This window comes from Salvelinus fontinalis, chromosome 32, assembly GCF_029448725.1.
Source record: "Salvelinus fontinalis isolate EN_2023a chromosome 32, ASM2944872v1, whole genome shotgun sequence".
NCBI lineage: Eukaryota > Metazoa > Chordata > Actinopteri > Salmoniformes > Salmonidae > Salvelinus > Salvelinus fontinalis.
In genome coordinates, this window is record NC_074696.1 from 42,300,239 (window position 1) to 42,327,324 (window position 27,086).

The 27,086-nt window shown below is 46.5% G+C and overlaps 1 protein-coding gene across 3 annotated transcripts in view; it reads right to left on the reverse strand.

The window, feature by feature from the left end:
* Positions 1 to 27,086, reverse strand: part of LOC129831385 (RNA-binding motif, single-stranded-interacting protein 3-like) — a 351,034-nt gene that overhangs the window by 178,501 nt on the left and 145,447 nt on the right. For all 3 annotated transcript variants that reach the window (XM_055894739.1, XM_055894740.1, XM_055894742.1), the window contains 2 exons: positions 16,054 to 16,211; positions 3,203 to 3,261 (listed from right to left, as the gene is read on the reverse strand). In XM_055894739.1, coding sequence (XP_055750714.1) covers positions 3,203 to 3,261; positions 16,054 to 16,211 — 217 coding nt within the window. The remainder of the gene's footprint in view (positions 1 to 3,202; positions 3,262 to 16,053; positions 16,212 to 27,086) is intronic.

Genomic DNA, 27,086 nt, shown 5'->3' on the forward strand with positions numbered 1-27,086 from the left:
ATAGAAGCAGAAAACCTAGAATGCCCACCCTAATCACACCCTGACCTAACCAAATAGAGAAATAAAAAGGCTCTCTAAGGTCAGGGCGTGACAATGACTCAAGTCACCCAGTAAAATCCTACTTGAGTAAAAATCTAAAAGTATTTGGTTTTGAATATACTTAAGTATCAAAAGTAAATGTAATTGCTAAAATACTTAAGTATCAAAAGTAAAAGTAAAAGTATAAATAATTTCAAATTCCTTATATTAAGCAAACTAGATGGCACCATTTTCTAGTTATTTTTATTTACGGATAGCCAGGGGCACGCTCCAACACTCAGACATCATTTACAAACGAAGCATGTGTTTAGTGAGTCCGCCAGATCAGAGGCAGTAGGGATGACCAGGGATGTTCTCTTGATAAGTCTGTGAATTAGACCATTTTCGTATCCTGCTAAGCATTCAAAAATGTAACGAGTACTTTTGGGTGTCAAGAAACATGTATGTAGTAAAAAAGTATATCATTTTATTTAGGAATGTAGTAAAGTAAAAGTATTCAAAACTGTAAATAGTAAAGTACTGATACCCATAAAAACTACTTAAGTAGTCCTTTCACATACTTTTACTGAAGTACTTTACACCACTGTCCATGCATGCGTGATTGTGTGCGTGCGGGAGTGCATTTGTTTGTGTGTGTGTGTGGGGTACATCAGTGCCCAGCATATCTCGGTCTCTCTACAACAAACAGGTTCCTCTCCCACGCTTCTATCTCAGTGTATCTCGCATTTCTTCATCGTTCCCAGAGATGACCGGTTGCTGACCTCTTGCACCCTCCCCTTTTCTGACGCTTTGCTGCATGCTCACTGAGCTGAACTAAATACAAATAACACGGGAGAGGAAGGAGGGAGGATTGGCCTGGTTTGTTCCCGGCTCGGTGTCTGTCTGGTGGTGCCACCGTGTTGAAAAAGCCCTGCCTCTGACATTTAAACAAGCGCCAGGTCAAAAGGGCAGACGACTGAAAACAAAGTGATACTGGATCAGGGCGACGCAGTGTTCTTTTTATGATGGATACGAAACCTGCTCCAACCCGTACCTGCCTTCCTTCATTCACCTTTACAAGGATGGAGAGGAGGAGAGAGCATCTTTTGAAAGGGAAAATCTGTTTAGAAGCAGATTGAGTAGACTAGAGTAACCTCTGAACATTGATGTTATCGTAAAAAAGCTGTGCGGGTATGTTACGACATTGGTCTCTCACTAGAAGAAAATCATTTCAGTTTAAGAAATAAAATGCTGGTCGGGGTCAAGGGAAGAAAAAAAACACACACAGGCCCTCTGTATCAAGCTCTCTAAAATCAGAAATATATTGCACATGTATTTCAACATCAGTATGAAAGGAATGAGGCCCTGGCTGTCAATAGTGATCAGAGACATGGGTTACATGGTAGGGGTAAGCCAGCGATCTGGATCTGCATTTATACAGAAACACATGGCTTCTGATGAGGCCTTTGAGCTATTGTGGTCTCTCTTCCTTCCTTTCTTCCTCTCTTTCTGTCCTACTCTCTCTACCCCTCCCTCAGTGCACAGGGCTGGACCATCATTTCCACTCGTAAAATACAGATGCTTATGCTTGGCTCTTGGCATCTCGGCGGCGCTGCATTCCAGGCAGGTGAGGTATGGGAAACTGGTCTCCCCCACCCGCGAGTGCAGAGCAGAGTGCCCGGCCCTGCAGAGCATAACTCACCAGGCCAGTGCCCTGGACACAGAGAGGCTCTACTTGTATTTCATCTCCACACCCTGCGATTTACTTCACACCTCTGGTGTATCCTTATACTCCCTCAATCCTCTCTTCCTGTTTTCCACGACCCATGGGTCCATCCTTCCTCCTAACAAGGGGCCCAGGCTGACCTCTGATTGCCTACATGAGTCACCAGCAAAAAATGGACATTTTAGTCATTTAGCAGACGCTCTTCTCCTTACAGGAGCAATTAGGGTCAAGTGCCTTGCTCAAGGGCACACCAACGGATTTCTCACCTACTGTAGATGTCTCTGCGATTCGAACCAGTGACCTTCTGGTTACTGGCCCAACGCTCTTAACCGCTAAGCTACCTGCCGCCCCACACAAAGGAGGTTAAGCCAATCCGCGGCTTTTCCAGCTTTGAATCACGGCGGGTTGTTTCCCCTCTACATCTGACCCGTCACACAACGGGCGGGTTCCATCCAGGTAAGGTCGGGTAGGAAGGCGGCATCACCTTGAAGGCGGCAGCAATACCGAGTAAGGAAGCTGCGAAAAACAACCACCAAGTATTGATGGAACTTCAATAGCGCTTAAACAGTGCTGCCAGACACCTCGGGACTAGTCCGCTCTTTTTCTCCCCCTCTACGGCTGGCCATTAAAAGGGTCTACACACCATGCGCAAACGGAGCTGCCGCTGAATTTTTGGAATGGACCGTATACGACACTCAGTCGCTCTCTTTTGTGTAGAGTGTGTAGCAGGCTTAAGAGGAGAGTGAACAAAAGGAACACTACCGAAGTGTATTTACTGTACTGTAGCAGCTAAGGCTGAAGCGGGGAATATGTCTACGAATAGCTTGAGATGGAAGACAAGAGCGATAGTGAAGAATGTGCAACTACGTCGTACTTGCCTGTTAGCCTTCTAATTGGATGTGTGTACTCGATTAAGCGATTTAGAAAATGTGCCGCTAATAAGACAGCTCCGTCGTTTGGTTTGATGTGTCAACGTGACACTCCTAGTGAGTGTACAGGCAGCACAGGCTAATGCTGTTTTCCAAGACCCCGGTTGAAAGAGGAGGAGATAAAAGAGTCTACGGAGACGTAGCTAGGGAGGGGTTGCACAGCAACTGCCTATTCTCTGACCGCCTTCCAGCGAGCGAGCTTCGTCGCAGGGCCTAGTCATTGACCTCCATCCTTCCTCCAGCTAGCGCTAACTGCTAAATCCTTGATTTACGACACGCAGGTGCTTTCTTGACTGAGGTCTGTGCTAATGCCAGGGCTTGGCTCCGAACGCTTCCTATGACAACATCTGCTTTGAAGAGTGATCGCTGCGCCGCGGACGGTGGCAGACACAAGGCTCTCGGTGGCTAACACAAGGCTCAGGGTGCATCGCAAATGGCACCCTATTCCCTACATAGTGCCCTGGGCAAAAGTAGTGCACAACCTAGGGAATATGGTGCCATTTGGGATACAGTTACCTTGGTGACATACCTTTGCACTGGTTGGTGTTCTTGTCCAGGATGGCCTTGGTTGACACTATTTTCCCATATCTGTGAAGAGAAGAGAGGAGCAGATTTACTAGGTGGAATGGTTCTAGAACATAACATCGGGAACATTCTTCAAATTCAGTAGTGCTATTACCGTTAAGGTAGGCTATTTTGTCCTCTCTCAATTCTCTAACCTCCACTTGGCCTAAAAATGTATAAATGTAGCGAGGCACGATTGCTCTCTTGATAACCATTACCGATGCTGGGAAATAAACATAGCGGAAGTTAACACATCGGGAATATCTACGACCACTTCATCTCTCCCATTAATCAAACAACTGCACTAGGACTTGATGTGGCAAAAACTCATCGTTACGGACTGTGTGTGGACTAGGGGATGACGGCATCAGGCAGCTCTGTGTGTGTGTGCCTGCCTGTGTGTTTGTGCCTGTGTGTATGCGTGCGTGCGTGCCTGTACTTGCCCTTGTGTGTGTGTGTGCGTGTGCGTGTGCGTGTGTGTGTGCGTGTGTGTGAAATAGAGCTTCTCTCTCAGTACATAGGGACGTGTGGAGCTTCCTGGCCCATATTTCACCAGCGGGGGATAATTGTGCCATTTCTCAACGCACAGTGAAGTCTCTATTTATTGCATGCTGCGGTGGGGTCGGTGGCAGGTATGAACTGATGAGCACAAGGAGGAAAACTACAGCCTGACACTCAGCCTCCTGGATACCAATCAGACTGTTGTCTTGATGGGATAGAGACGCAGGGTAATTTGAGGGTGGCTGCGTCCCAAATGGCGCCAGTTCCCAATGTGCCTGGGTCAAAAGTAGTGTACCTTTAAGGGAACCGGGTGCCATTAGGGACGCAGCCCTGCAGGCGGAAACTTGCCTCATTGATACCAATCAGTCGATTGTATTTTATGGGAGTGAGAGACACAGGGTAATTTGACTTACCTGGTAAGAAATATCAACAGGGATTTGTAATCACCGAGGGAGTTCGAGGGCGTATCCCATGAGCAATAGAAAAGATTGTCTTCAACATGGGGTTGGTGCATATATTTGATGCCATTGCCATATACTCAAAGCGAACATTGTTTGTTATTTTTTTTATTTTTTTTATTTCACCTTTATTTAACCCGGAAGGCTAGTTGAGAACAAGTTCTCATTTGCAACTGCAAATAAGATAAAGCATAGCAATTCGACACATACAACAACACAGAGTTACACATGGAATAAACAAAACATACAGTAATAATACAGTAGAAAAATAAATCTATATACAATGTGAGCAAATGAGGTGAGATAAGGGAGGTAAAGGCAAAAAAAAAGGCCATGGTGGCGAAGTAAATACAATATAGCAAGTAAAACACTGGAATGGTAGATTTGCAGTGGAAGGATGTGCAAAGTAGAAATAGAAATAATGGCGTGCAAAGCAGCAAAATAAATAAATAAATACAGTAGAGGACAAGGTAGTTGTTTGGGCTAAATTATAGATGGGCTATGTACAGGTGCAGTAATCTGTGAGCTGCTCTGACAGCTGGTGCTTAAAGCTATTGAGGGAGATAGGTGTTTCCAGCTTCAGAGATTTTTGCAGTTTGTTCCAGTCATTGGCAGCAGAGAACTGGAAGGAAAGACGACCAAAGGAGGAATTGGCTTTGGGGGTGACCAGTGAGATATACCTGCTGGAGCGCGTGCTATGAGTGGGCGCTGCTATGGTGACCAGTGAGCTGAGATAAGGCGGGGCTTTACCTAGCAGAGACTTGTAGATAACCTGTAGCCAGTGGGTTTGGCGACGAGTATGAAGCGAGGGCCAACCAACGAGAGCGTACAGGTCGCAATGGTGGGTAGTGTATGGGGCTTTGGTGACAAAAACGGATGGCACTGTGATAGACTGCATTCAGTTTGTTGAGTAGAGTGTTGGAGGCTATTTTATAGATGGGTAAGTCTAATTGGTGCTTGCTCCGGGATGGAAACGCTAGCCAGGAGTGGTCTCCCAGGATTGCGGTTAGCTAGTTGCGAAGATCCAGATGAAAATGTTCAGAGTTTGCGGTAGGAATCCGGGGATATGGAGAGAAATAGGTCCGTTATGCTCTGGTTTGAGTCACGTTGTTCGAACTGGCGAGAGGTTTCCGAGCTAAAGGTTAGCTGATGACCGCTAGCAATGGTTTGCTAACTGATAGCTGGTAGGTAGTTAGCTGGCTAGCTTCAGTTGAGGGATTCCAGATCCGAAGTAAATAGAAATACTTTAGAAAAAAGCAGATCCACGTCACATTGGGTGAGGCGGGTTGCAGGAGAGTATTTAGAAGTTGAGGTTTAGGAAAATATTTTAAAAAGATATGCAAAGAAAAATATGTAAAAAGATATATACAAGGGACACGACAGGACAAAAGACAAAGACGTCTGACTGCTACGCCATCTTGGACTCATCTTGTTTGTTATTGATGTTGCACTGTTGAGGAAAAAGTCTGCAAGTAAGCATTTCACTGTTTCGTTTACACCTGCCTATATCCTGTGCACGTGACAAATAAACTATGATGGGGGAAAAAACTGAACATATATTGGAAACTCAATGAAGTTACACATCAATTGTAACACTAACGTAGCACTAACTAAGGTGTGCATGTGTTTTTTTGCATGTCTGGTTGTGTGTACGTGCGAAAATGGGCAAGAGCGTGTGTGTGTACAGTCGGCTCGTTCTGGGAAACAGTTAAAAAGGCCTCCGATTGGCATGGAGTTGGGGAAAGTTCTCATTAGAACTTTGTTTGGGTCCACTGGGACCAGGAGACCACTCATCATGGCTCGTCTCATTAATTGTTAAAGAAGGTTCATCAATGCATCGGGCCTGTGATCCAAAAATACCCTACAAAGACACCAGGCGTGGGATGAAGAGAAAAGGTTGAATCAGGCATCTAGCCCATAATGGAGAATATTGGAAATAAACAGGGGATACAAGCCGTGCACGAGCCATGTATATGTGTTTGGGCATGCGAAGGTGTGTTTGTGTGTGTGTGTGGACACCGTGCTGGCGGCTTCTCTTGCATGACTTTGATGTGACAGAGACAGTCCCTGTGAAGCCCAGGTTTAATACTGCCGATGCTGTAGCTCTGCTAGAGCCGGTCTCCTCTAATCCTATTTCAATCGCTCTCAGTCTCCGTTATCTCTGTCTCTAATGGTCCTCGTCAGTCCTCACCCAGTCCCTCTCGCTCTTTCCCTCTTTTTCTCTCTCTCTCCCTCATTCCCTCTCCTCCTCTATCCCTCTCCCAATTCTATCTCTCTCTCCAGTGGCGTACCACAGTTTTGGGGGGCCCCCTGCAAGGTCTGAGAAGGTGTTTTTTCTCTCTCGGGGAAACAGTTAACTTCCTACAATTCTACTAATTTCGCCATGGGGCAAAGTGCTATTATACACATTTTGCAGTGAGGCTCAGAGAATTTGGCATTTCGAAAGATAATTTCATGCTATTCTACACATATTGCCATGGGGTGGAGAGGAAAATGTGCAGTTTTACAGCTAATCTCATGGTATTCTACATATATTGAATTGAGGATGAGAGAATTTGGCATTTTTAAAGCAAATTCCCTGCTATTCTACACATATTGCCACGGGGCAGAGAGGAGATCCAAACCAGCCTAATTGTAATGAATGGCAGCAGAGGCATAATACTGATTTTACTTATGCAGGAACATAAAACAAATGCATGTGATATATTAGAAAATGTGTAATAGAATTATTGTCAAGCTAAAATATTGTCATATAATCATACATACAGTTTATACGGATTTCCTACCAGTGTTCTGTATAAACATCTTCGGAAATATATGTAAACAGACCAGAAATGTCTCAATTTATGTTTTCTTGGAAAGCTGAGAGTGCTATTCTATGATCAAATGTGGTATGCCAATGTCTCTTTCCCTCTCTTCCTCTCACTCTTTCTCCCTTCCTCTTTCTCTCACTTTCTCTCTCTCTCTCTCTCTCTGGCAATCATTCCACCGCCATATCCAATCAAGAATTAGAGATGACGATACTAAAAAAGGACACCCGCCCAATACAAACACAAGGTTTTATACGTGGTTCTATGTCGTTGAACATTGTACAAATTGAGGCAACTGTAAAAGATGTCATTTGTTCGAAAGTTGTCTCGGAATTGAAGCACGATGCGTAGCCTCAACCGCAGCTTCTACTTTTTGGGTGGAGGCCTGATGACGAGACATTGGATCATCTGGATCATTTGGATCCATTGAATATCTGCATCTCCTTTTTCCTCTCTGGGTGAAATGATCCAGGCATATTTCATTTCCGCCATTGCGCTGGGGGTGAAGTGGTTCGTACATGGAGAGCAGGCCAGAGCCAGCACACATCACTGGTGCAGCTTGGCAGGAGGAGTGAGGGGGACTGGCGGACCACCCAAGCGTGGCGTTGTCCCCCTTCTGGCTCTCCAAAGGCCCTCGCTGTCTGCATGTCTGTTTGCTGCAGTAGACGTGTGAAGTGGCATGACAGGTAGGTGGGAAACAGCTCCAGGCAGTTTCTGCTCCATGTCTGTGTTTCCCTACTTCCCTTCTGCTGACCACATGGTGTAACCACATCCTCTAAGGGATACAGTCACATTCTCTCCTCTGCGTGTCTGTAAAGACCCCAGGGTATGGGGTCTGACAGGCCCTTGGGCCTCTAGGTTTGGGGAGGAGTTTGAAAGGAGGAAATTGAAAGAAAGTGATCCTGCTGTGGACCCCAGAGGCAGATGGGGGCCCCTGGCTGCGTGGCGTCTGTGTCAGTTCATCTCTGAGTTTTGCGTTTATATTGCTCAATGTTTGATGGTAATTTAAGAGACAGGTGTCACTGTTGTACACATATTCTGACTGGACAGGTACGGATAGAGGGAGAGAGAGAGTGGGAGACAGAGGAAGAGGGATAGATGATTGAAAGCAGGAAAGTGAGAGATGGCGCCATACCATGGCGCCAAACCTTAGTGCAACGTTCCGGTTGAGTTAGTGCCACGTTCCGGTTGACCCGCAAGCTCAACCGACCCCCCTCAGAGCTCTAAAGGTGAGCCTGACAGACAGGGGTCAAATCACAGCTATTAGTGCTGCGGGCCATTAAGGACTAGGACCAGTTGACCTGGGAGCATGGGAGCTCCCTCTGTGACTACAGGACAGAGGGTTAAGGGCAGGGGAGGGGACCCAGGTTGTGTTCCAAATGACACTATATTTCCCTATATAGTGCACTACCTTTGACCAGAGCCCAGGGAGCTATATAGGGAACAGGGTGCCATTTAGGACGCAGGCCCAGTCTCCCAGTGAACTGCAGAGACAGACAGGCAGGTGCTGCGCACTGCTGAACTAGCCTGCTCTATCCTGATGGACACCTGGCAGGAGGGAAACCCGCTGGTCACTCAAGTAGAACTGAATCAAAATCAATCACGAGCCACTCTCCTGAGCTATACTTGTGTACTGTAGAAGGGACCTGCCCTTTGAAGATATGCCACAGTATGGCCACTGCACTACCACGGTACAAGATGTTATAGTTGTCGGTTAAGCTCTTCTCTCCCTGCTTCTAGCAGGTGACACAATGGTTTTCTGTGAACTGTAGGTCTAAGCTCTTTGGCCCTCTGGTCCCACCCACTGTGGAAAGTATTTCCATTGCTGGAAGACAACAGTTCTATTTCAAAAATGTCATCTTGACATTTCTGCATTAGAAATGAATTATGATTGCTCCCCTGGCAACGACGGCCCTCTGACAAATTGTGACCCGGTGAATTAGGCCAATACTTTGCTGGCTCACTCACGAGATGACATGCCAACTGGCCCAGGGCTGGAGCTTGGGTTGCATTTCCTCCTTACAATTTTGTTAGCTACTCATCCGGGATCAGGCCCTTCGTCACCTTTAAGGGGCTCTAACTGAGGCTAGCCTGACAAGTGTCGGCCATGGTTGAGCATCACCAGTGTTAAACAGCAGTGTCGGCCATGGTTGAGCATCACCAGTGTTAAACAGCAGTGTCGGCCATGGTTGAGCATCACCAGTGTTAAACAGCAGTGACGGCCATGGTTGAGCATCACCAGTGTTAAACAGCAGTGTCGGCCATGGTTGAGCATCACCAGTGTTAAACAGCAGTGTCGGCCATGGTTGAGCATCACCAGTGTTAAACAGCAGTGTCGGCCATGGTTGAGCATCACCAGTGTTAAACAGCAGTGTCGGCCATGGTTGAGCATCACCAGTGTTAAACAGCAGTGTCGGCCATGGTTGAGTATCACCAGTGTTAAACAGCAGTGTCGGCCATGGTTGAGCATCACCAGTGTTAAACAGCAGTGTCGGCAATGGTTGAGCATCACCAGTGTTAAACAGCAGTGTCGGCCATGGTTGAGCATCACCAGTGTTAAACAGCAGTGTCGGCCATGGTTGAGCATCACCAGTGTTAAACAGCAGTGTCGGCCATGGTTGAGCATCACCAGTGTTAAACAGCAGTGTCGGCCATGGTTGAGCATCACCAGTGTTAAACAGCAGTGTCGGCCATGGTTGAGCATCACCAGTGTTAAACAGCAGTGTCGGCCATGGTTGAGCATCACCAGTGTTAAACAGCAGTGTCGGCCATGGTTGAGCATCACCAGTGTTAAACAGCAGTGTCGGCCATGGTTGAGCATCACCAGTGTTAAACAGCAGTGTCGGCCATGGTTGAGCATCACCAGTGTTAAACAGCAGTGTCGGCAATGGTTGAGCATCACCAGTGTTAAACAGCAGTGTCGGCCATGGTTGAGCATCACCAGTGTTAAACAGCAGTGTCGGCCATGGTTGAGCATCACCAGTGTTAAACAGCAGTGTCGGCCATGGTTGAGCATCACCAGTGTTAAACAGCAGTGTCGGCCATGGTTGAGCATCACCAGTGTTAAACAGCAGTGTCGGCCATGGTTGAGCATCACCAGTGTTAAACAGCAGTGTCGGCCATGGTTGAGCATCACCAGTGTTAAACAGCAGTGTCGGCCATGGTTGAGCATCACCAGTGTTAAACAGCAGTGTCGGCCATGGTTGAGCATCACCAGTGTTAAACAGCAGTGTCGGCCATGGTTGAGCATCACCAGTGTTAAACAGCAGTGTCGGCCATGGTTGAGCATCACCAGTGTTAAACAGCAGTGTCGGCCATGGTTGAGCATCACCAGTGTTAAACAGCAGTGTCGGCCATGGTTGAGCATCACCAGTGTTAAACAGCAGTGTCGGCCATGGTTGAGCATCACCAGTGTTAAACAGCAGTGTCGGCCATGGTTGAGTATCACCAGTGTTAAACAGCAGTGTCGGCCAGGGTTGAGCATCACCAGTGTTAAACAGCAGTGTCGGCCATGGTTGAGTATCACCAGTGTTAAACAGCAGTGTCGGCCATGGTTGAGTTAGCACCTGCAGCTGACCTGAGAATGATTTAGTGGTGATGTTCTTGTCAACCCAGGATCTGTATCAGGCCAAAAATAACACACACACACTCTGAAGGCACACACAGGATAATGCATTTCTGACAGGTAGTACTGGTGAATGATGCTGGCCGATCATCAGATTGGAGCTCGCCACAGAGATCTCCACACACAGGGAGGGTAGGAGGGAGAGAAAGAACGAAAAAGAGAGAGAGAGAGGGGGGGGGGGGAGAACAAGAGCGAGAGAGTGAGAGAACAAGAGGACGTGAGAGAGAGAACAAGAGAGAGGGAACAACTACAGTGGCTCCACTATAGATATGGAGTGCTTTTAATGGAGTGAGTGGGAGAGAAAAATGGCAGTGTGTTTGTGTGTGTTTGTACGCATGTGTGTGTGTGTGTTTAATAGAATGAGTAATGGGCATATGGCTATTTTCCACAGTACCACAGTTCTCTTTCAGGCTTCAGCGTTCCAAAATAGCTCCTGTTTGTCCACAGCCGTCTACAACCTGTCAAGCCGACATGCCACGCATTTCTGTCTGACACGCACAAATGAACATATCTCATCTGTGCTGCTTTCTCCACACTACTCCAGATGAAAGGGAAAGAGCCAGAAAGAGGGGGAAGGGATGGAGAGTGTCAAAGCAGCTGGGAGGGAAACTGTAGAGTCCCGAGGGCTCGGCTTCCTGCCCTCACGTCAATCAGTCTTAAGGCTGACGGCTGCTGCACCTGTAATGGACGGAGTGGAGCTTTAATTTGACATTTTAGTCATTTAGCAGACACTCTTATCCAGAGTGACTTGCGGTTAAGTGCTTTGTTCAAGGGCACATCGGCAGATTTCTGGAATTTGGACCCAGTGACCTTTCGGTTACTGGCCCAATGCTCTTAACCGCTAGGCTACCTGCCGCTTCCCAGCAGAGTGGGTGTACTGGCTGTAACGAGACAGAGGGAGTGCCTATGAAAAGCCAAGCTGTCCCGATACCATGTATACAGTAATAGGGGGATGAATAATGTAGGAGATTGCCTGGGGGCATATCAGCCACTGCACAGCAACTGCTCTCCAAATCAATGTTGTGGAGGATACAACATATTAGTTCGGTCTGGGCATTCCTGCAGTCGTCTCACTGCCTCAGAGGTTAAGCGCCGCTATCTCGGTCCGTTCTGAAGGACGTGCGGCGGAGTTGGTTGACTGGACAGAGAAGGAGAGAGAGGGAGAGACAGAGAGAGAAAGGGCCAGGAAAGGCGGAGCCGGACGGAAAGTGTAGGGCGACGATGACGGAGGCGAAAGAGCCGAGGCTGGGCTGACTGGAGTGTCTTTTCTCACACTTCATCTCTTTGGCAGTTTGTTGAAAAGGAGCCCGTGGGATCGGGGAGGCTCTGATAGCCGGCCGGTTCGTGTCAACAGAGGGCCTCTGAGAGTCATGAGGGATAATGTGGCGCTTCGGATCGCAGAGGCTCTGTGGAACAGGTGGTCCCAGGGTCACCCCTTCCTCCTTCCTCTGCTGTGTGGAGCTCCCAACCACTCACTCCCCACTCTCTCTCTCACTCCTCCCTCCCTCGCCACACATGGGAAAGTTTTTTGGGGACAATTGGCGGTGATTAGCTCTTGATTTGGGTTTCTCTCCGTTTGATCAGGCGAGGGAAAGCAATGTGATAGAGAACACAGCTGTAGCTGGTCCGCGGCTTAAATTGGGTGCAGAGATCCAGAAGGGCGGGATGGATGAAAGCAGGAGGCAGGGGAAAACAAAGAAGTCAAAAGGGAGGTGGACGGAAGGGAGGGTAGGGAGGGAAGCTCTGGGGTCCTTTACAATGTACGTTTTTGAGTTATGGATTTAGGCCACTGGCAGGGAGAATGTGAGCTCGAATGCTTCTGTTATTCCAGGTGTGGGCCCTATGTCTGGTCTGGAGTGCCTTGTATAAAAATGCTCTTTACTCAAAAGAACCAGCGGGCTGGTTCAGCCCCTCTACCTCTCCTGGGTGGTGGACTGCAACAAGAAAACCCTGGGGCTGCCCAATCGCTTGGTAGTGAAATGGATCATAAAGTCTCCCGTCGCCCAAGAGGGCTCGGAGGTTAGCGTTGGATACACACCCCATGGGTGGTTTATGCTTGGCCCTGTGCCCCACCTGCCTGGCTTTGTCCAGCCATTTTTTTTACGGTAACGGTTGTTCCATCCAGGTTTCTCTTGCTCTGGGTGTTCAGCCAAACCTCCTTCTCTGGCTGCCTCTCCATGCCCATATATCAGGCTGATGGTTCTGGAGAGCTACAGATCCAGCCAATTGAATCAAATAGATTAAGCACACTCCCAAATCCCATGAATTGCTCTTCCGACTGCGTATAATTAGAACCTCCGTGGCCATCGTTGTTATTGCCTCCCTTTCCTGTTGGCTATGTTTGAAGTAGCAGAGGAAGTTGTGGTAGTTGAGTGTTAGGGACGCTTTGGAGACTGTAGCTCGCCGTATCGTTACGGGTCACGGAGCGGAGTTCATTTTCATGGAGGAGTGGCCGCCGCAATTTGAGAGAACTTTGGCATTTCCAAGCATCTCTCAGGGCGGCGTGTAACAACCTCCAATCAGCAGCTACGATATGGCACACTCTCAAGAATGCGTCAGTTGGCGGCACTGTGTTTACTTTAGAGATACGGGGTTTGGACTGCTGGGGCTGTCTCACAGTGTGTGTGACCCCGTGAGCCTGTCTCGGGAACCGGCATGGCTCAAGACACCACAAGGACTCATAACAATTGGAGTTGACCCCGAAAACCCGAACCCTAGGCAACAGTGACTAGGGTCTGGTTTCAATGACAGACTCTTCAGGCATAGACAAACTACGTCACTTCCTTATCGCTTCACACCAAACCTCTACACCACAGTTGCAGTCTACCAGGCAGTGTGTGTATCTAAACTCCTTTATGGATGTGGAACACGGATAGTTTACAGCCGACACTTAAAACAAGTGGAGTCCTTTCACATAAAATGCCTTAAACGAATGTTGAAAGTGACCTGGAAGGACCGTGTGCCACATTGAGAGATCCTACAGAGAACCAACTGCAGGAGCATCGAGGTGTCCTTCACACACCACCAGCTTAGATGGCTCGGGCCATGCCATCTGGATGCCAGAGGATCGCCTGCCACGAAAGATGCTGTACAGACAGCTAGAACTGGGCCGTCACTCTTCAGGTGGGCGGAAAAAGCGGCTAAAGGACCAACTGAGGACATCGCTAAAGTAGTTGGGAATAAACCCTGTCTCCCTCTAGATTGGCGCGGCCTCAAGGAGTGCAGTTGGCCGAGGAAAAAAGGACGTAGCCTGGCATAGTGACAGAGAAGACATATGACCACTGGCCTCAACAGGACAGGCCTTTGTGTGCTCTTTCCGTGGCAGACAGTGTGCATCTTGCATCGGATTATACAATCATCAACGAACCCACAAGCAGTAGTGGAAGTCATCATTGGATATGATGGACTACCTTAAGTGCCTTATCTGCTTGAATATTATATATATTTTTTAATGGATATCACGGAGGTAATTTTTAATGAGTGCGAAATGCAAGAGGCTAGTATGCATCAACTACCTTCACTAAAATCACTGCAAACTTTGGTTTCGTATCGCAACGTTCTGGAACCATGATTTGCTGAGAGAGTTGTCTGTCTGAAGAGGACTCACCCCGGATCACTTTTTTTCTCCCTTAGAGAAGTTGCCAAAAGAGTCCAGACTCTAGTCACTGTTGCCTAGGGTCGGGTTTTCAAGACTAATCTCTGAGAGGAAAATGCTGCCACACACACACACACACACACACACACAGGCAGAGTCAGACAACCCCGTGATACTGATAATAACTCGGGCGGCTGAGAGGTGGTTGAAAAACCCCCTAGGACTCCTCATTCTCCCGAAAACTGCAACAGCTCATTTCAGAGGTTTCAGTTTAACATGAAGCCCTGAAGGACAAGGCGTCGGGCCAAGGGAGGATGCCATTATGGTCGGGTGGAGCAGGTTGAGTTGGGAGGAGGACCCGGGTGTCACAGACTGCAGCGCCAGATGACCTTTGTGAAAATGTTACTACCCGCCTGTGCCTGAAACAGTGGCTGGCTAATTAAAGTTTCATTGGCATTGGATTTTCATTGGCACAGCAGACCTCGGGCAACCTTGGGGGCACTTAGACAATACGGACGAAGGCGACTGGCAAAAATACAAGGGAGAGAAATGCTGAGGACAGACTGTGTGTGGGAGGAAGGGAAGTGAGGCATCCACTAGAGGACAGTGAGGTAGTAATGGTGTATGTCCAATGTTTTGTCATGTTTTGAGATACAGTAGCTAGTAAACCACAGAATGATATTTGATCCTTCACTGCCGGGTACTTTACTGAAGTTCCGACAATGCCCTTCTGAAAAACGTCCGGCCTCAAACCCAAGATCATACTGAATTGGAAAAATAAATTGAAACGGCCTACAGTGAGATTGTACAAAAGGGGACTATGTGGCGAAGAGCTGTGCAATGTCAAAACGCTGAGTACCTCCGCGCTCTTATCGTGCTCGCTCTCTAGCTAATGGGATTTTGATGGGTCAATATCGAGACATGCGGGACTTCTGACATAGCGAGAGCATTACCAAATACTGGGCAGCACCTCCCGATTCCATAAGATCATTAAATAATTGGCTGCATTTGACTGGGACATTTTCTGAAAAGATGGGCAAGGAAAGGATAGATGACCAGCAGACTTCCCTTTTAACCTGTATTTCACAATTTGCAGTGTCTTTATTAATGATCTTGACCTTTTTATCGATTAAGACGTGGAGGATTTTAATGGAGCTGAACAAAGCTGTGTGTGTGTGTGTGTGTGTGTGTGTGTGTGTGTGTGTGTGTGTGTGTGGCTTGTGCGTGTGTGTGTGTGTGTGTGTGTGTGTGTGTGTGTGGCTTGTGCGTGTGTGTGTGTGTGTGTGTGTGTGTGTGTGGCTTGTGCGTGTGTGTGTGTGTGTGTGTGTGTGTGTGTGTGTGTGTGGCTTGTGCGTGTGTGTATGTGTGTATGTGTGTGTATGTGTGTGTGGCTTGTGTGTGTGTGTGTGTGTGTGTGTGTGTGTGTGTGTGTGTGTGTGTGTGTGTGTGTGTGTGTGTGTGTGTGTGTGTGTGTGTGTGTGTGTGTGTGTGTGTGTGTGTGTGTGTGTTGCAGCTTGATGAGGTCCTGGTCCATGGTTCCTGGGGGAGGCAGTCCAATCTAGGCTTTATTAAGGCTTTATTGGGCTGAGTGTAGGTGTGTGTGTGTGTATCCATGCGCATGGCTGTTTTTGTAGCAGACACACACTTGGCAGAGCTTTTATGATTACCCGTGTCTGTTTCTTTTATACACTCACAATTGGTGGAGCTTAAATGAGGGTGTGTGTGTACCAGCAGGTGTGTGCGTCTGTGTGAGTGAGTGTGTGTGTGTATGCGTGTACGAGCAAGGGTGTGCGTTTCTCATCATCTGTGTACGTGTGCCACACTCACGGTTGGCAGAGCTTGATGAGATCCTGGTCCGTGGTCCCCGGGGGCAGGCCTCGGATGTACAGGTTAGTTTTACTCAGCTGCTCGGATCCGCCGTGACTGCAGCTGTTATGGCTGGGGCTAGGCGGAGCCATGGGGTGAGGGGGTGGAGCATAGGGCTGCTGCAGGAAGAGAAGAGAGGAGGGGGTAAGGGCTAAATATACATTTTTTATAAGTAATGTGAGTAACTCGCACATCTTTGAGAGAGAGAGATAGGGAGATTGAGAGGGGTTAGACAGATGGAAAAATATGTGTTGAGAGATGTTGGTTGGAGTGCATTCTTTGAGGGGGAGTGACATTTCATATGTTATTGATGGTTTTAACGGAACCAACAACCTGTGAACCTGTGACCCTTTCGCATCTTCACATTTGTGTCTACAAACATCCCCATATACATTTCCACGATTTCTTCCTTCTCTCTCCCATCTTATATACACTAAATCCCTCTTCCTTTTCTCTCTCTCTCTCTGCAGCCTCCTCTCTCCTCTCCCTCTCTCCCCCTCCATGTGGCTGTGTTCCCATTAGTGTGGATTTATGGTGTGAGAGTCAGGGCTCCCTGCTCACATCCCATTTATATCTCTATTCCAGGGATGGGAACGTGGGGCCCCTATGGGCATAGAAGAGAGACAGAGGGATCGAGAAAGAGGGAGAGCGGGTGAGAGGGTGAAAGAAAGAAAGAAAGGGAGGAAGGAATAGAGAGAGAGAGAGAGAGAGAGAGAGAGAGAGAGAGAGAGAGAGAGAACTGGAGATGGGGGGAGGTGAAAGAGAGAAAGAGAGAGAAAGGGGTGGGCAGTGATGGAGAAAGAGGAGAAAAGCGAGAGAGTATAGCTTAAACGCCACCAGCGGCTCCAGTTAACCACGTTAACCCCATAGCCTCCCCGGAGAGACACTGCACACTGGGATATGGGAGACCTCCTACCCCCAGATTAAACAAACACACACGCACCACTCATCGTATCCGCCCCGCACATTAGCACCGGCCCGTGAAGCATGGCTGATTTGATGTGCTGTTTTGAGTGTGCTCGGGCAGTGTGTCGCCTCCTCTGACAATGAGCCGAGGCCCCTGGAGCGTGAAGGGAGCCCACGTCTATCAATGGGAGGCCAATTATCATGCTGGGCTAACTGGAACTGACGGCCAGCCACTCTCTCACTAGAGTAGTGAGTACACACAATGTGATTCCTCACTGCCGAGCTACAGCATATTGTGTGTGGGGGGGTGGAGAGAGAGAGAGAAAGAGAAAGGTAGAGAGAGAGAGAGAGGTAGAGAGAGAGAGAGAGAGAGAACTGGAGATGGGGGAGGAGAAAGAGAGAAAGAGAGAGAAAGGGGTGGGCAGTGAGAGACCTGGTGGTAGTACACAGTCCATTTAGGAAGGAGACTGGACATTTACTGGGGTGGGGGGCGTTTTGGGGGTCAGGATACATTTTATGTAGAAGGACTGACAAGTTCAGTTCTGGTGACTTTTTTAAAGGACATTCTACTCCAAAATGAATGGAAATGATTATGCTGACACTATCTTAAACTACATTTCCACCTCCAGAATATTATTTGGACCAACATATTGGACCATCTATATAGCCTATGCATGGTCCACATTATTAGCTGTGCTATTAGCAGTAAGCATTATCACCTGAAGCCCAACTGATGCAGCATAGTGGCTATAAATAAAAAGTCTGAATCCTTAGCCATATCCCAAATGTGATTTTTTAACTTGTTGATTCCATTTTACTTCCTAAAAAACTTGCATAAACACAGGGAATATAATGTAGGCCTACCTGTTAGGGTAACTCGGGGTAAGCTGCCAACAGGGGTAACATGCCCCCTGCCTGTACTTGTCACAGAAATCACTTCATGTCACCATTGTTTCCCTCCAACACTTTCCCTGGTTGCCACTACTCTTGCTAAAAATCACTCCCCCAAAAAATTTGAGGTAGGGTGGCAGTTGGGGTAATTGCAATTGATCCGTGTTACATTTAGCCCCGCTTTCCCTTATGCCATTGCTAAAAACTCCAGGGTGGTGCAGTTGAGAAATAAATTGAGAAATAAATAAAGTAGGAATGGAAAGCTGGGATCCCCATCTTTTAAACAAAGGCTATTAAAACTGCTGTTCTTGCGAGATTTGTTGTGCTTGTCAGAATACACGTTTCCCTCATGTTTCCCTCTCTGACAGGTTTTTCTATTCATTACTTGCTTTTGTTTGCAGAGGGAAAGTAAACGTGGACTGTTCTGTCATCTCCAAAGCGAGCCTCAGCAGAAATATTTGTTCATGTTCTATATTTTTGGGCCGTGGCGTCAATGATTTTGCCAATGGCGCAGCGCCCCAGCTAAATGACTGCGGCGGAAACACTGTTAGGTTGAGTCCGCCTAAAAATCCATCTATTGAGTCCATCCAAAATCCATCTATCACTCCACTGCTGGGATGCCTTGATAGTTTTACATGTTATGTTGTAGATGCCATAGTCATTTCATCGTCTTGAATTACACCATATTGGCTACTGTAAGTGTTTATAAAGTGCATATGAACTATCTGTAACTACTAAAAGCAAGGTACCGTACATGAAATCATCCTCCAAACAAATTTTTTATGTGTATTATTCATCTAAAATAAAGTGTCCCTGTACATTTTGACACACACCAAATGAAGATTAAAATCCAAATGTTGAATAATCTCTGAGCTAGGGTGCATCTCTCTCTCTCCCTCTGACGTACTTTAGATTACCCCACTCTACACTAAACTCACTGCGTGACACACAATTTACATGCAAATTCACTGCCGCACACTAGCGATACAGTGTTGGTCCCTATTGAAGGTGACGTGAAAGAGGCTCTCTACTCCCTAGTATATTGTGCAGCGCCACATTCCTCCCTCCACTCCAGACTTGGCTTATGCCCTGGGCTTTGGAATTCACGTGTCCCGCCCTATCAATTTGCTTGCATTTTTAAGGTCAGAAGCTGAAATCTTACACAACAAAGGCATGGAGGGTCAACCTTGACCCATTACTTACAGCGCTGGGAAAGAGGGAGGTTATCCAAGGGAAAAGAGAAGGCTCTCAGAAGCCCCGGGATGAGAAATGAGAGGGTGCTAGAGGTCCCTGAGGAGCTGTGTGTGTGTGTGTGTGTGTGTGTGTGTGTGTGTGTGTGTGTGTGTGTGTGTGTGTGTGTGTGTGTGTGTGTGTGTGTGCGTGTGTACGTGTGTACGTGTGTGTGTGTGTGTGTGTGTGTGTGTGTGTGTGTGTGTGTGTGGGGGAATGTGAGTGCACACCGACCAGCATGTGTGGTTGACAGTCTGTGTTCTGTGTATCCAATTACTCCCTCTTTTCCTCTCTCTTTTTCCCCGTTTCTCCTCTTGAGTTTAATAAACAGATTTGTTCCTCTTCTGGATTGTCCGTGACTGGTATTTACCCTCACCCTTCTCACCCTGTCAGTCTGTGAGACGCAAAAAAAACAAAAAAAACAGCCCCCCCGGGAAATAGAGAAACATCTCCCTCACATGTCTGGCTTATGGGAGTTGAATACAGCACTTGACAAAGAGGATCTCTGCTGCCTTGCTGGCTGCCTTCAGTAAGAGGAGATGGTTACGACACTTCAAAACCTCCAGGTGGTAAATGAGACAAACTTCCCGTTTCAGATGGGTAGAATGGTGTACGCGGGGCCAATTTACTGAGCTAGCCATGGAGGGGGCTCTGCCGACACTGTGAACCACTGGAGAATGTTTATGAGTGTATTAACCGAGGATGATAAATCTATCGTATCGTATATACGGCTGAGGCGGGCTGTACAGTATATACACACACCGAGGCACACCGCGCACACATTTCTTCTGATTGGAGCAAGGGAAGAGCTGTCAGGGGTAGAGAGTGTTTGTGTAAATGTGTGTGTGTGTGTGTGTGTGTGCGCAATCCAATCCACTGCAGATTGCCAGTCCAAGCAAAAGCCATTCCAACCAAGGCTTGATAAAAAAATCTAAACATTAGGATACAGTAAAAATACAAATAAATAAAGATAGAAAACACTCAAATTATACTGGACTGGTCCTCCTACTGTAATCCAAACAAAGACAATTTGTAAATATGGACAGCCACCCGGTACTTTACATATCATATCCACAGCAGTATGTTTGTGGTATAAACACGTAGCAGATATGAGGTCCATAGATGGAGGGAGCAGGCTACAGTGGTTTGTATGGGGCCTGTGTTACAGTAGTTGGTATGGGGCCTGTGTTTGCCCTCTCTGCCTGCCTGTGAGTGGATGAAAGGGCCTGTGCTGTAGCCTGGTAATTGGGTATGATTTATAGGGGTCCACGGCAGCAGTCACTGAGGACTGGCAGAGGGCCAACCACACTGCAGCCATGGTGTCAATATCAGCGTGCCAGTCCCCTTCAGCCTACACTGCTTGGAGGGAGCTATGACACTTTTGGTGTGTGTGTGTGAGTCAGTGTGAGTGAGCGAGGATGACTATGCAAGTGCAAAGTGCAGGGTGAATGCCTTTATAACAGTGTTACAGTGCCTTCAGAAAGTATTCACACCCCTTGACTTTTCCACATTTTGTTGTGTTACAGCCTGAATTTAAAATGGATAAAATTTAGATTTTTGTTGTCACTGGCCTACATGCAATAAATACCCCACAATGTCAAAGTGGAGGTAGAAAAGCTGAAATGCCTTGAATCAATAAGTATTCAACCCCTTTTGTTATGGCAAGCCTAAATAAGTTCAGGAGTAAAAATGTGCTTAAACGAGTCACATAATAAGTTGCATGGACTCTCCGTGTGCAATAATAGTGTTTTACGTGATTTTTAAACGGCTGCCTCATCTCTGTACCCCACATATACAATCATCTGTAAGGTCCCACAGATTCAACTACAAAGACTAGCGAGGTTTTCCAATGCCTCACAAAGAATGGCACCTATTGGTACATGGGTAAAACATTTAAAATGCAGACATTGAATATCCTTGTGAGCATGGTGAAGTGTTAATTACACTGGATGTTGTATCAATACATCCAGTCACTACAAAGATACAGGCGTCCTTCCTAACTCAGTTGCCGGAGAGGAAGGAAACCGCTCAGGGATTTCACAATGAGGCCAATGGTGACTTTAAAACAGAGTATAATGGCTGTGATAGGAGAAAACTGAGGATAGATTAACAACATTGTAGCTACTCCACAATACTAACCTAATTGACAGAGTGAAAAGAAGAAAGCCTGTACAGAGTAACAATATTTCAAAACATGCATCCTGTTTGCAACAAGGCACTAAAGACACCTGAAACCCCACCTCTTTAAGGAATACCTAGGATAGGATAAAGTCATCCTTCTGACCCCCCCCCCCCCTTAAAAGATTTAGATGCACTATTGTAAAATGGCTGTTCCACTGGATGTCATAAGGTGAACGCACCAATTTGTAAGCCGCTCTGGATAAGAGCGTCTGCTAAATGACTTAAATGTAAATGTAAAATGTAAAGCAATACTGCAAAAAATGGGGCAATTCATATTTTGTCCAAAAGTGTTAAGTTTGGGGCAAATCCAATACAATATATTACCACTCTCAATATTATCAAGTATTGTGGCGACTGCATCATGTTATGGGTATGCTTGTAATCGTTATGGACTGGGGAGTTTTTCAGGATAAAAAAGAATGGAATGTAGCTAAGCACAGGCAAAATCCTAGAGGAAAACCTGGTTCAGTCTGGTTTTCACCAGACACTGGGAGATTAATTAACTTTTCAGCAGGACAATAACCTAAAACACAAGGTCAAACGTACACTGAAGTTGATTACCAAGAAGACAGTGAATGTTCCTGAGTGGCCGAGTTAGTTTAGACTTAAATCTGCTTGTCTTTTAATGTTGAACAACCAATTTGTCAAAACTTGAAGAATTTTAAAAATAATATTGGACAAATATTGTGCAAGGTGTGCAATGCTTGTAGAGACTTACCCAGAAAGACACACGGCTGTAATCACTGCCAAAGTTGATTCTAACGTATACCGACTCAGGGGTGCGAATAATTATGTATATTTATGTGTTTCATTTTGAATAAATTAGCAAAAATGTCTAAAGACGTATTCACTTTGTGATCATGGGGTGTTGTGTGTAGATGAGTGAGGAAAAGAATGCATTTAATCCATTTTGAATTCAGGCTGTAACACAACAAAATGTGGAATAAGTCAAGAGGTATGAATACTTTCTGAAGGCACTGTATGCGCTTGTTTGTGTGCTTGTGTTAAGCACAACCGTTAGGCCCAGATACACTAGAAAAACATAAGCAATTCATTTGTAGTGACGGGGGAGGGGGGGTAAACCGTTAAATATCGTAATTGTATTTTGGACGATATTATATAGGTACTTTGACTCCAAATATGGGGGGGTAGCTAGCACTAGTTGCCTGCGCTATAACTCCGGTATTTTTCATCCTATAGCTTGTCCTATAGCTTGTTCTCCATATTATTTTTAAAGAGTGAGTCAACATGTTTATCAGCACTTATTTCCATGACTGATAAAAACTGATTTTGTCATGCTCTCTCTTGTCCTTTTGCAGCAGACATATAGTGAGGAATATGTTCGGAACATCAAATTGCATAAAAATCGCAGTATCGAATCACAATACATATAGAATCACAATACATATTGTATTGGCAGCTAAGTGTCGTGATAATATCGTATCGTGACGTCCCTGGCAATTCCCAGCCCTATTAACAACGTGTGCTGCAAATCTCAGTTATGACTCACAAGACAAGCTGAATAATCATGTATACAGACAGTATCTGTACAGCAAGTATACAGTATGACTGCCTAACACAAAACCCCATACGCCAAGGGTGGCAGAAAAGCCAGACCGTAAACATGTGTTCTTAAAACCACTGTGTCTTCAAGCAGAAAGATACAGCGTGTCGTCCCATCCACTTCCTTTGTCTATCTATCCCACGGTAAACCCATAGCCAAGAGGAGTGAAGAGGAACTAATCTCCCACTGCCCTAAGGACAGATGCTAAAGCCAATGTCTCCTATTAGGAGGCTAGGCAGACAGAGAGATATCTATGGGGGGGGGGGGGGACCGAGAGCGAGAGAAAAAAGAGAGAGGTTGCGATAGAGAGAGAAATCAAGAGCTCGATTGACCAGCAACAACAAAAAGAGAAGGAGAGAACAAGTCGCACAGTGCCTCCTTCCAGAATCCCGCTGGACTTCCGGTTAGCCTGGAGGTCTTCCATCCAGAGAAACAAAACAAAAGCGAGAGCTGGTCTGTAGGATGCAGCAGCACAGCCCGAGCAGCCCGAGCACCAGCCACTGAGGATGCCAGGCTATTTTTAAACATGCTGAATGGTCTATCTGAGAGTTTCCCAAATTCGGTCCATGTTATAGCTTGTCCTCAATGTTTTGTTTTTAACATAGCGGCGACTCCTGTGTCTACGAAAAGCTGACGACACGTACAAAATGAGATTTGGATCAGTAACAGAGTGTTTTTCTGCCACTATGAACATATGGCTATCACGTCAGTCTCACTACACAGCATTCAAGAGCAAACTTTGCAAAGTGAAATTGTGTGTTAGGCATAAGATTGACTTTGATGGTTGCTTTCATGATATCATTATATTATTAAACATTTCAGTTCATTATATTATCATTTTTATTTATTTATTTGACTATTTCTTTCTAGTTCATCTTTTATTTTGTGCACTTTGAGATTATTCTTGTGTAATGGAAAGCACTTAAATGGTATAAATTATATGGGTACATTATTTAGTATGTGTATATGAGTACAAGATAGACGGGTGCATTACTACATTGCCATGGGGAGCAAGGTATTTACAGTAAAGGGCGTTCGTGGAACCTACATTACATTATCACTCCTACACTGTCAACATGTAAACAGCTCCTTGGACAACCATGAACCTCAATAGCGGCAGGAATTAACAGTCGACTGGTGTTTAGGTGACATTTCAAGGCTGAGGCGTGTTAGTGGGAGTGACTACGACAGCTTGGCGGTTGAAAACGATTGAAAATGTGAAAAAACGCAAATGTTTCATGGGGATAACTATGAAGGCGGCGAGTGCCGTGACCTGAGCCAAATAAAAATTTGACGGACATAAATATTTGGATTGATTTGTCATCATTACATTTACAGCCGGCTGGGCCGCGTGGGAGGAGAGAGTCTGCCGAGACACAAGATCACAGAATTCCATCGCCTCCAAAACTACATCCAAAACTCCCAAAGCTATATAGTTCTCCTCGAGCTCTTGAACCTGTTTTAGGAAATGGTCACAACACTCACAATCATACTAGCGCAAACACAATAAGAAAACTAATTGGCTTCTGTTTTATAATGGATATTTTGATTTTCATTCCTGTGCAGTTACACCCAATTGAAACGGACTATACACGGAACAGTTGGATTTATTCAATTGGTTTATTCAATTTACTTCTGGTTACCGTAGCTCGGGTACACTCTGCTGCGTTTTAATATATTGTGACTGATAGGATAAGTAGGTAGCTCTCTGTTCGATTCTCCACAGTGTGCAGACTGAATGGGGTGGGGAGTTTTGTGCAGATTGAATGGGGATTTATTCTGTTAAGTAGAGCTGCAGTGTTGCTGGGAGAGCAGAGGTATCCCCTCTCTCTCGCTCGCTCTCCTTTCCTCTCTCTCTCTAATTGGGAGCCGCATTCCTCAGGAGTCAGTTGTGCTTCTCACAGGAATCCCAAACACAAACAGAGGCGAGGTTGGGGGCACAGCCCGCTCCTGTGTGACCTATCTCTCGCCCTCACTTCTCTTTTTCTCTCCCCCTCCCTCACTTTCAGACATGTGTCTGCCAATCCAGTCACGAGCCTGACAACATCCCCACCCTCCCTGCGTTGCTGCAGTCAAACAAAGGACACACACACACACACACACACACACACACACACACACACACACAGTGCTATCCGAAACACATACGCAACTTTCGTACACACGAGCACGCACGCGTGCACACACACGTCTTAATAGATGATAGACCAATGCACTTCATGCATTAAAGTACAACATATTCCTCCTCACTCATCAACATCTCTTCTGCCACACACATCCATCCGCTCACGTAAGCAGACATACACAGAGCACTAATAGCTGCCGTTCCATCGAGCTCCATTGGCTGCAGGCAAAGAAGCAGGGCCTGGGTGGAGGAGAGTTATTGCTGATGTGCAGGGAGGGCTGGGAGGAGAGGAGGCCGCTCCGCTCCCGACAGACCATTTGTTCTGCCATTCTTCAGCCAAAACAAATTTAAGTCTCTCCTACAGAAGGTCAACTGTGCTCAAATTCATAAATAAGGGGGTAATTGGCGCAAGAGCCGGTGGCGAAGCTCAAAGGCCACCGCCGTCCTGTCCCAGAGTTACAGCCCACTGACCAATGGGGGAGGCAAACCCACAAAGACACACACTGTGACACACACACACACAAACACTGACACACATATCTACTGTATAGTTGTATATATAGTTGAATTTGAGTAATGTCTGTACAGTCTGCCTCATAGCACTGGGTATGCTATATACAGACTATGCTAGAGCCGGATCGACTCCCTTATCAAGCATTCCAAACACCCCCTATGCTATGGGACTGTGAGTGGCTGTACAATCCACAATAGAGCTAGTTGTGTGTGTGTGTGTGTGTGTGTGTGTGTGTGTGTGTGTGTGTGTGTGTGTGTGTGTGTGTGTGTGTGTGTGTGTGTGTGTGTGTGTGTGTGTGTGTGTGTGTGTGTGTGTGTGTGTGTGTGTTCATACATACACACCTCTCTCTGTGTGTACAGAACAGTACGTGCCCAGGCATACTAGTGTATAAAGCGAGATAGATAGAATGCGATAAAAGGGGCCTAGCTGTCTGGTGTGTGTGTATAGCCCCTCTCTCTAATTAGGGCACCACGAGCCAGTGAGGAGGAATTCCGATCCGCAACACTGCTTTTCTCTGGCAGCCTCACTCACACATGCGTAGTACAGAGGTACAAGCGTCTGTGTGCATCCTAACACACATGAACGCATGCAGACCCCCGACACCTGTCTTGAACGTGCCGTCTTTCTTTTTAACATCTAAAACATCCATACCATCTCTGGAATGTCACTTTAGGCCCCCAGGGAATCTATTCCATGAGGCATCAATGACAAAACCCAAGCTAGATGCTGGCACCAAGTGCCAGGCACTGCTATGGGCAGATATGCACAAATGATGACAAACCAGCATGGAAAAAATGACTGTTTCATTGTCTTTGATGGACTATTTTACTGCATTCCTCTAATAGGGAATGCACATGTTGTGAATTGCGCTGTCTGCTAAAAAGGTATGAATTCCTCTCCTACACAAAAACAGACTAAGGTGCCCTCAAGTGGGCTGAATAGCAATATTGACTCCAGTGAGACATCGCTAACGTCGCTAACAATTCTAAATGTACGTTTTTTTTAAGCCTGCAAATGTCAAATAAACTACTTGAACATGTATGTAGTTCCCAAACTGTAGTTTCAACTCAACTAGTCCCCCCCCCCCCAAAAAAAAAAATGCAGACCGTATCGAATGTATAGTTGAGTAACACAGAGCTAGAGGAAGATGGGAGCGCGCTGGTGTTAGTCACGGTCTTGTTTCGCTTCAGGCCTCAGTATTCAAGAACCGTGGAACCATCATCCTCCCTCCTTCTCCCTCCTTCCTCCCCCTCTTCCTCCTCCCCCTCTCCATCCTCCTACCTCTCCTCCTCCTCTTCCCTGTTAAGGGCCATCGGGGAGCTGATGCAGTGTTGTAAGCAGAGTTTAGTAGGCCAAAGAAGACGATGTGCCAGATTCCAGCATCTTAAGCAACAGGCTCTCTCCTCTGTGGAATACTGCATTACTCAACACAAACCCTCTACATCCCACCCCACCGCCTCACACACTAAGCATACTGCAGGGTTTCATCATGAATAGGCAGTAGAGATATGTTGTGTGTATATCCAAATTGCGGACCGCAATACTATACGTAACCTATTGGAATGGCTTTGAGTATATGTTGA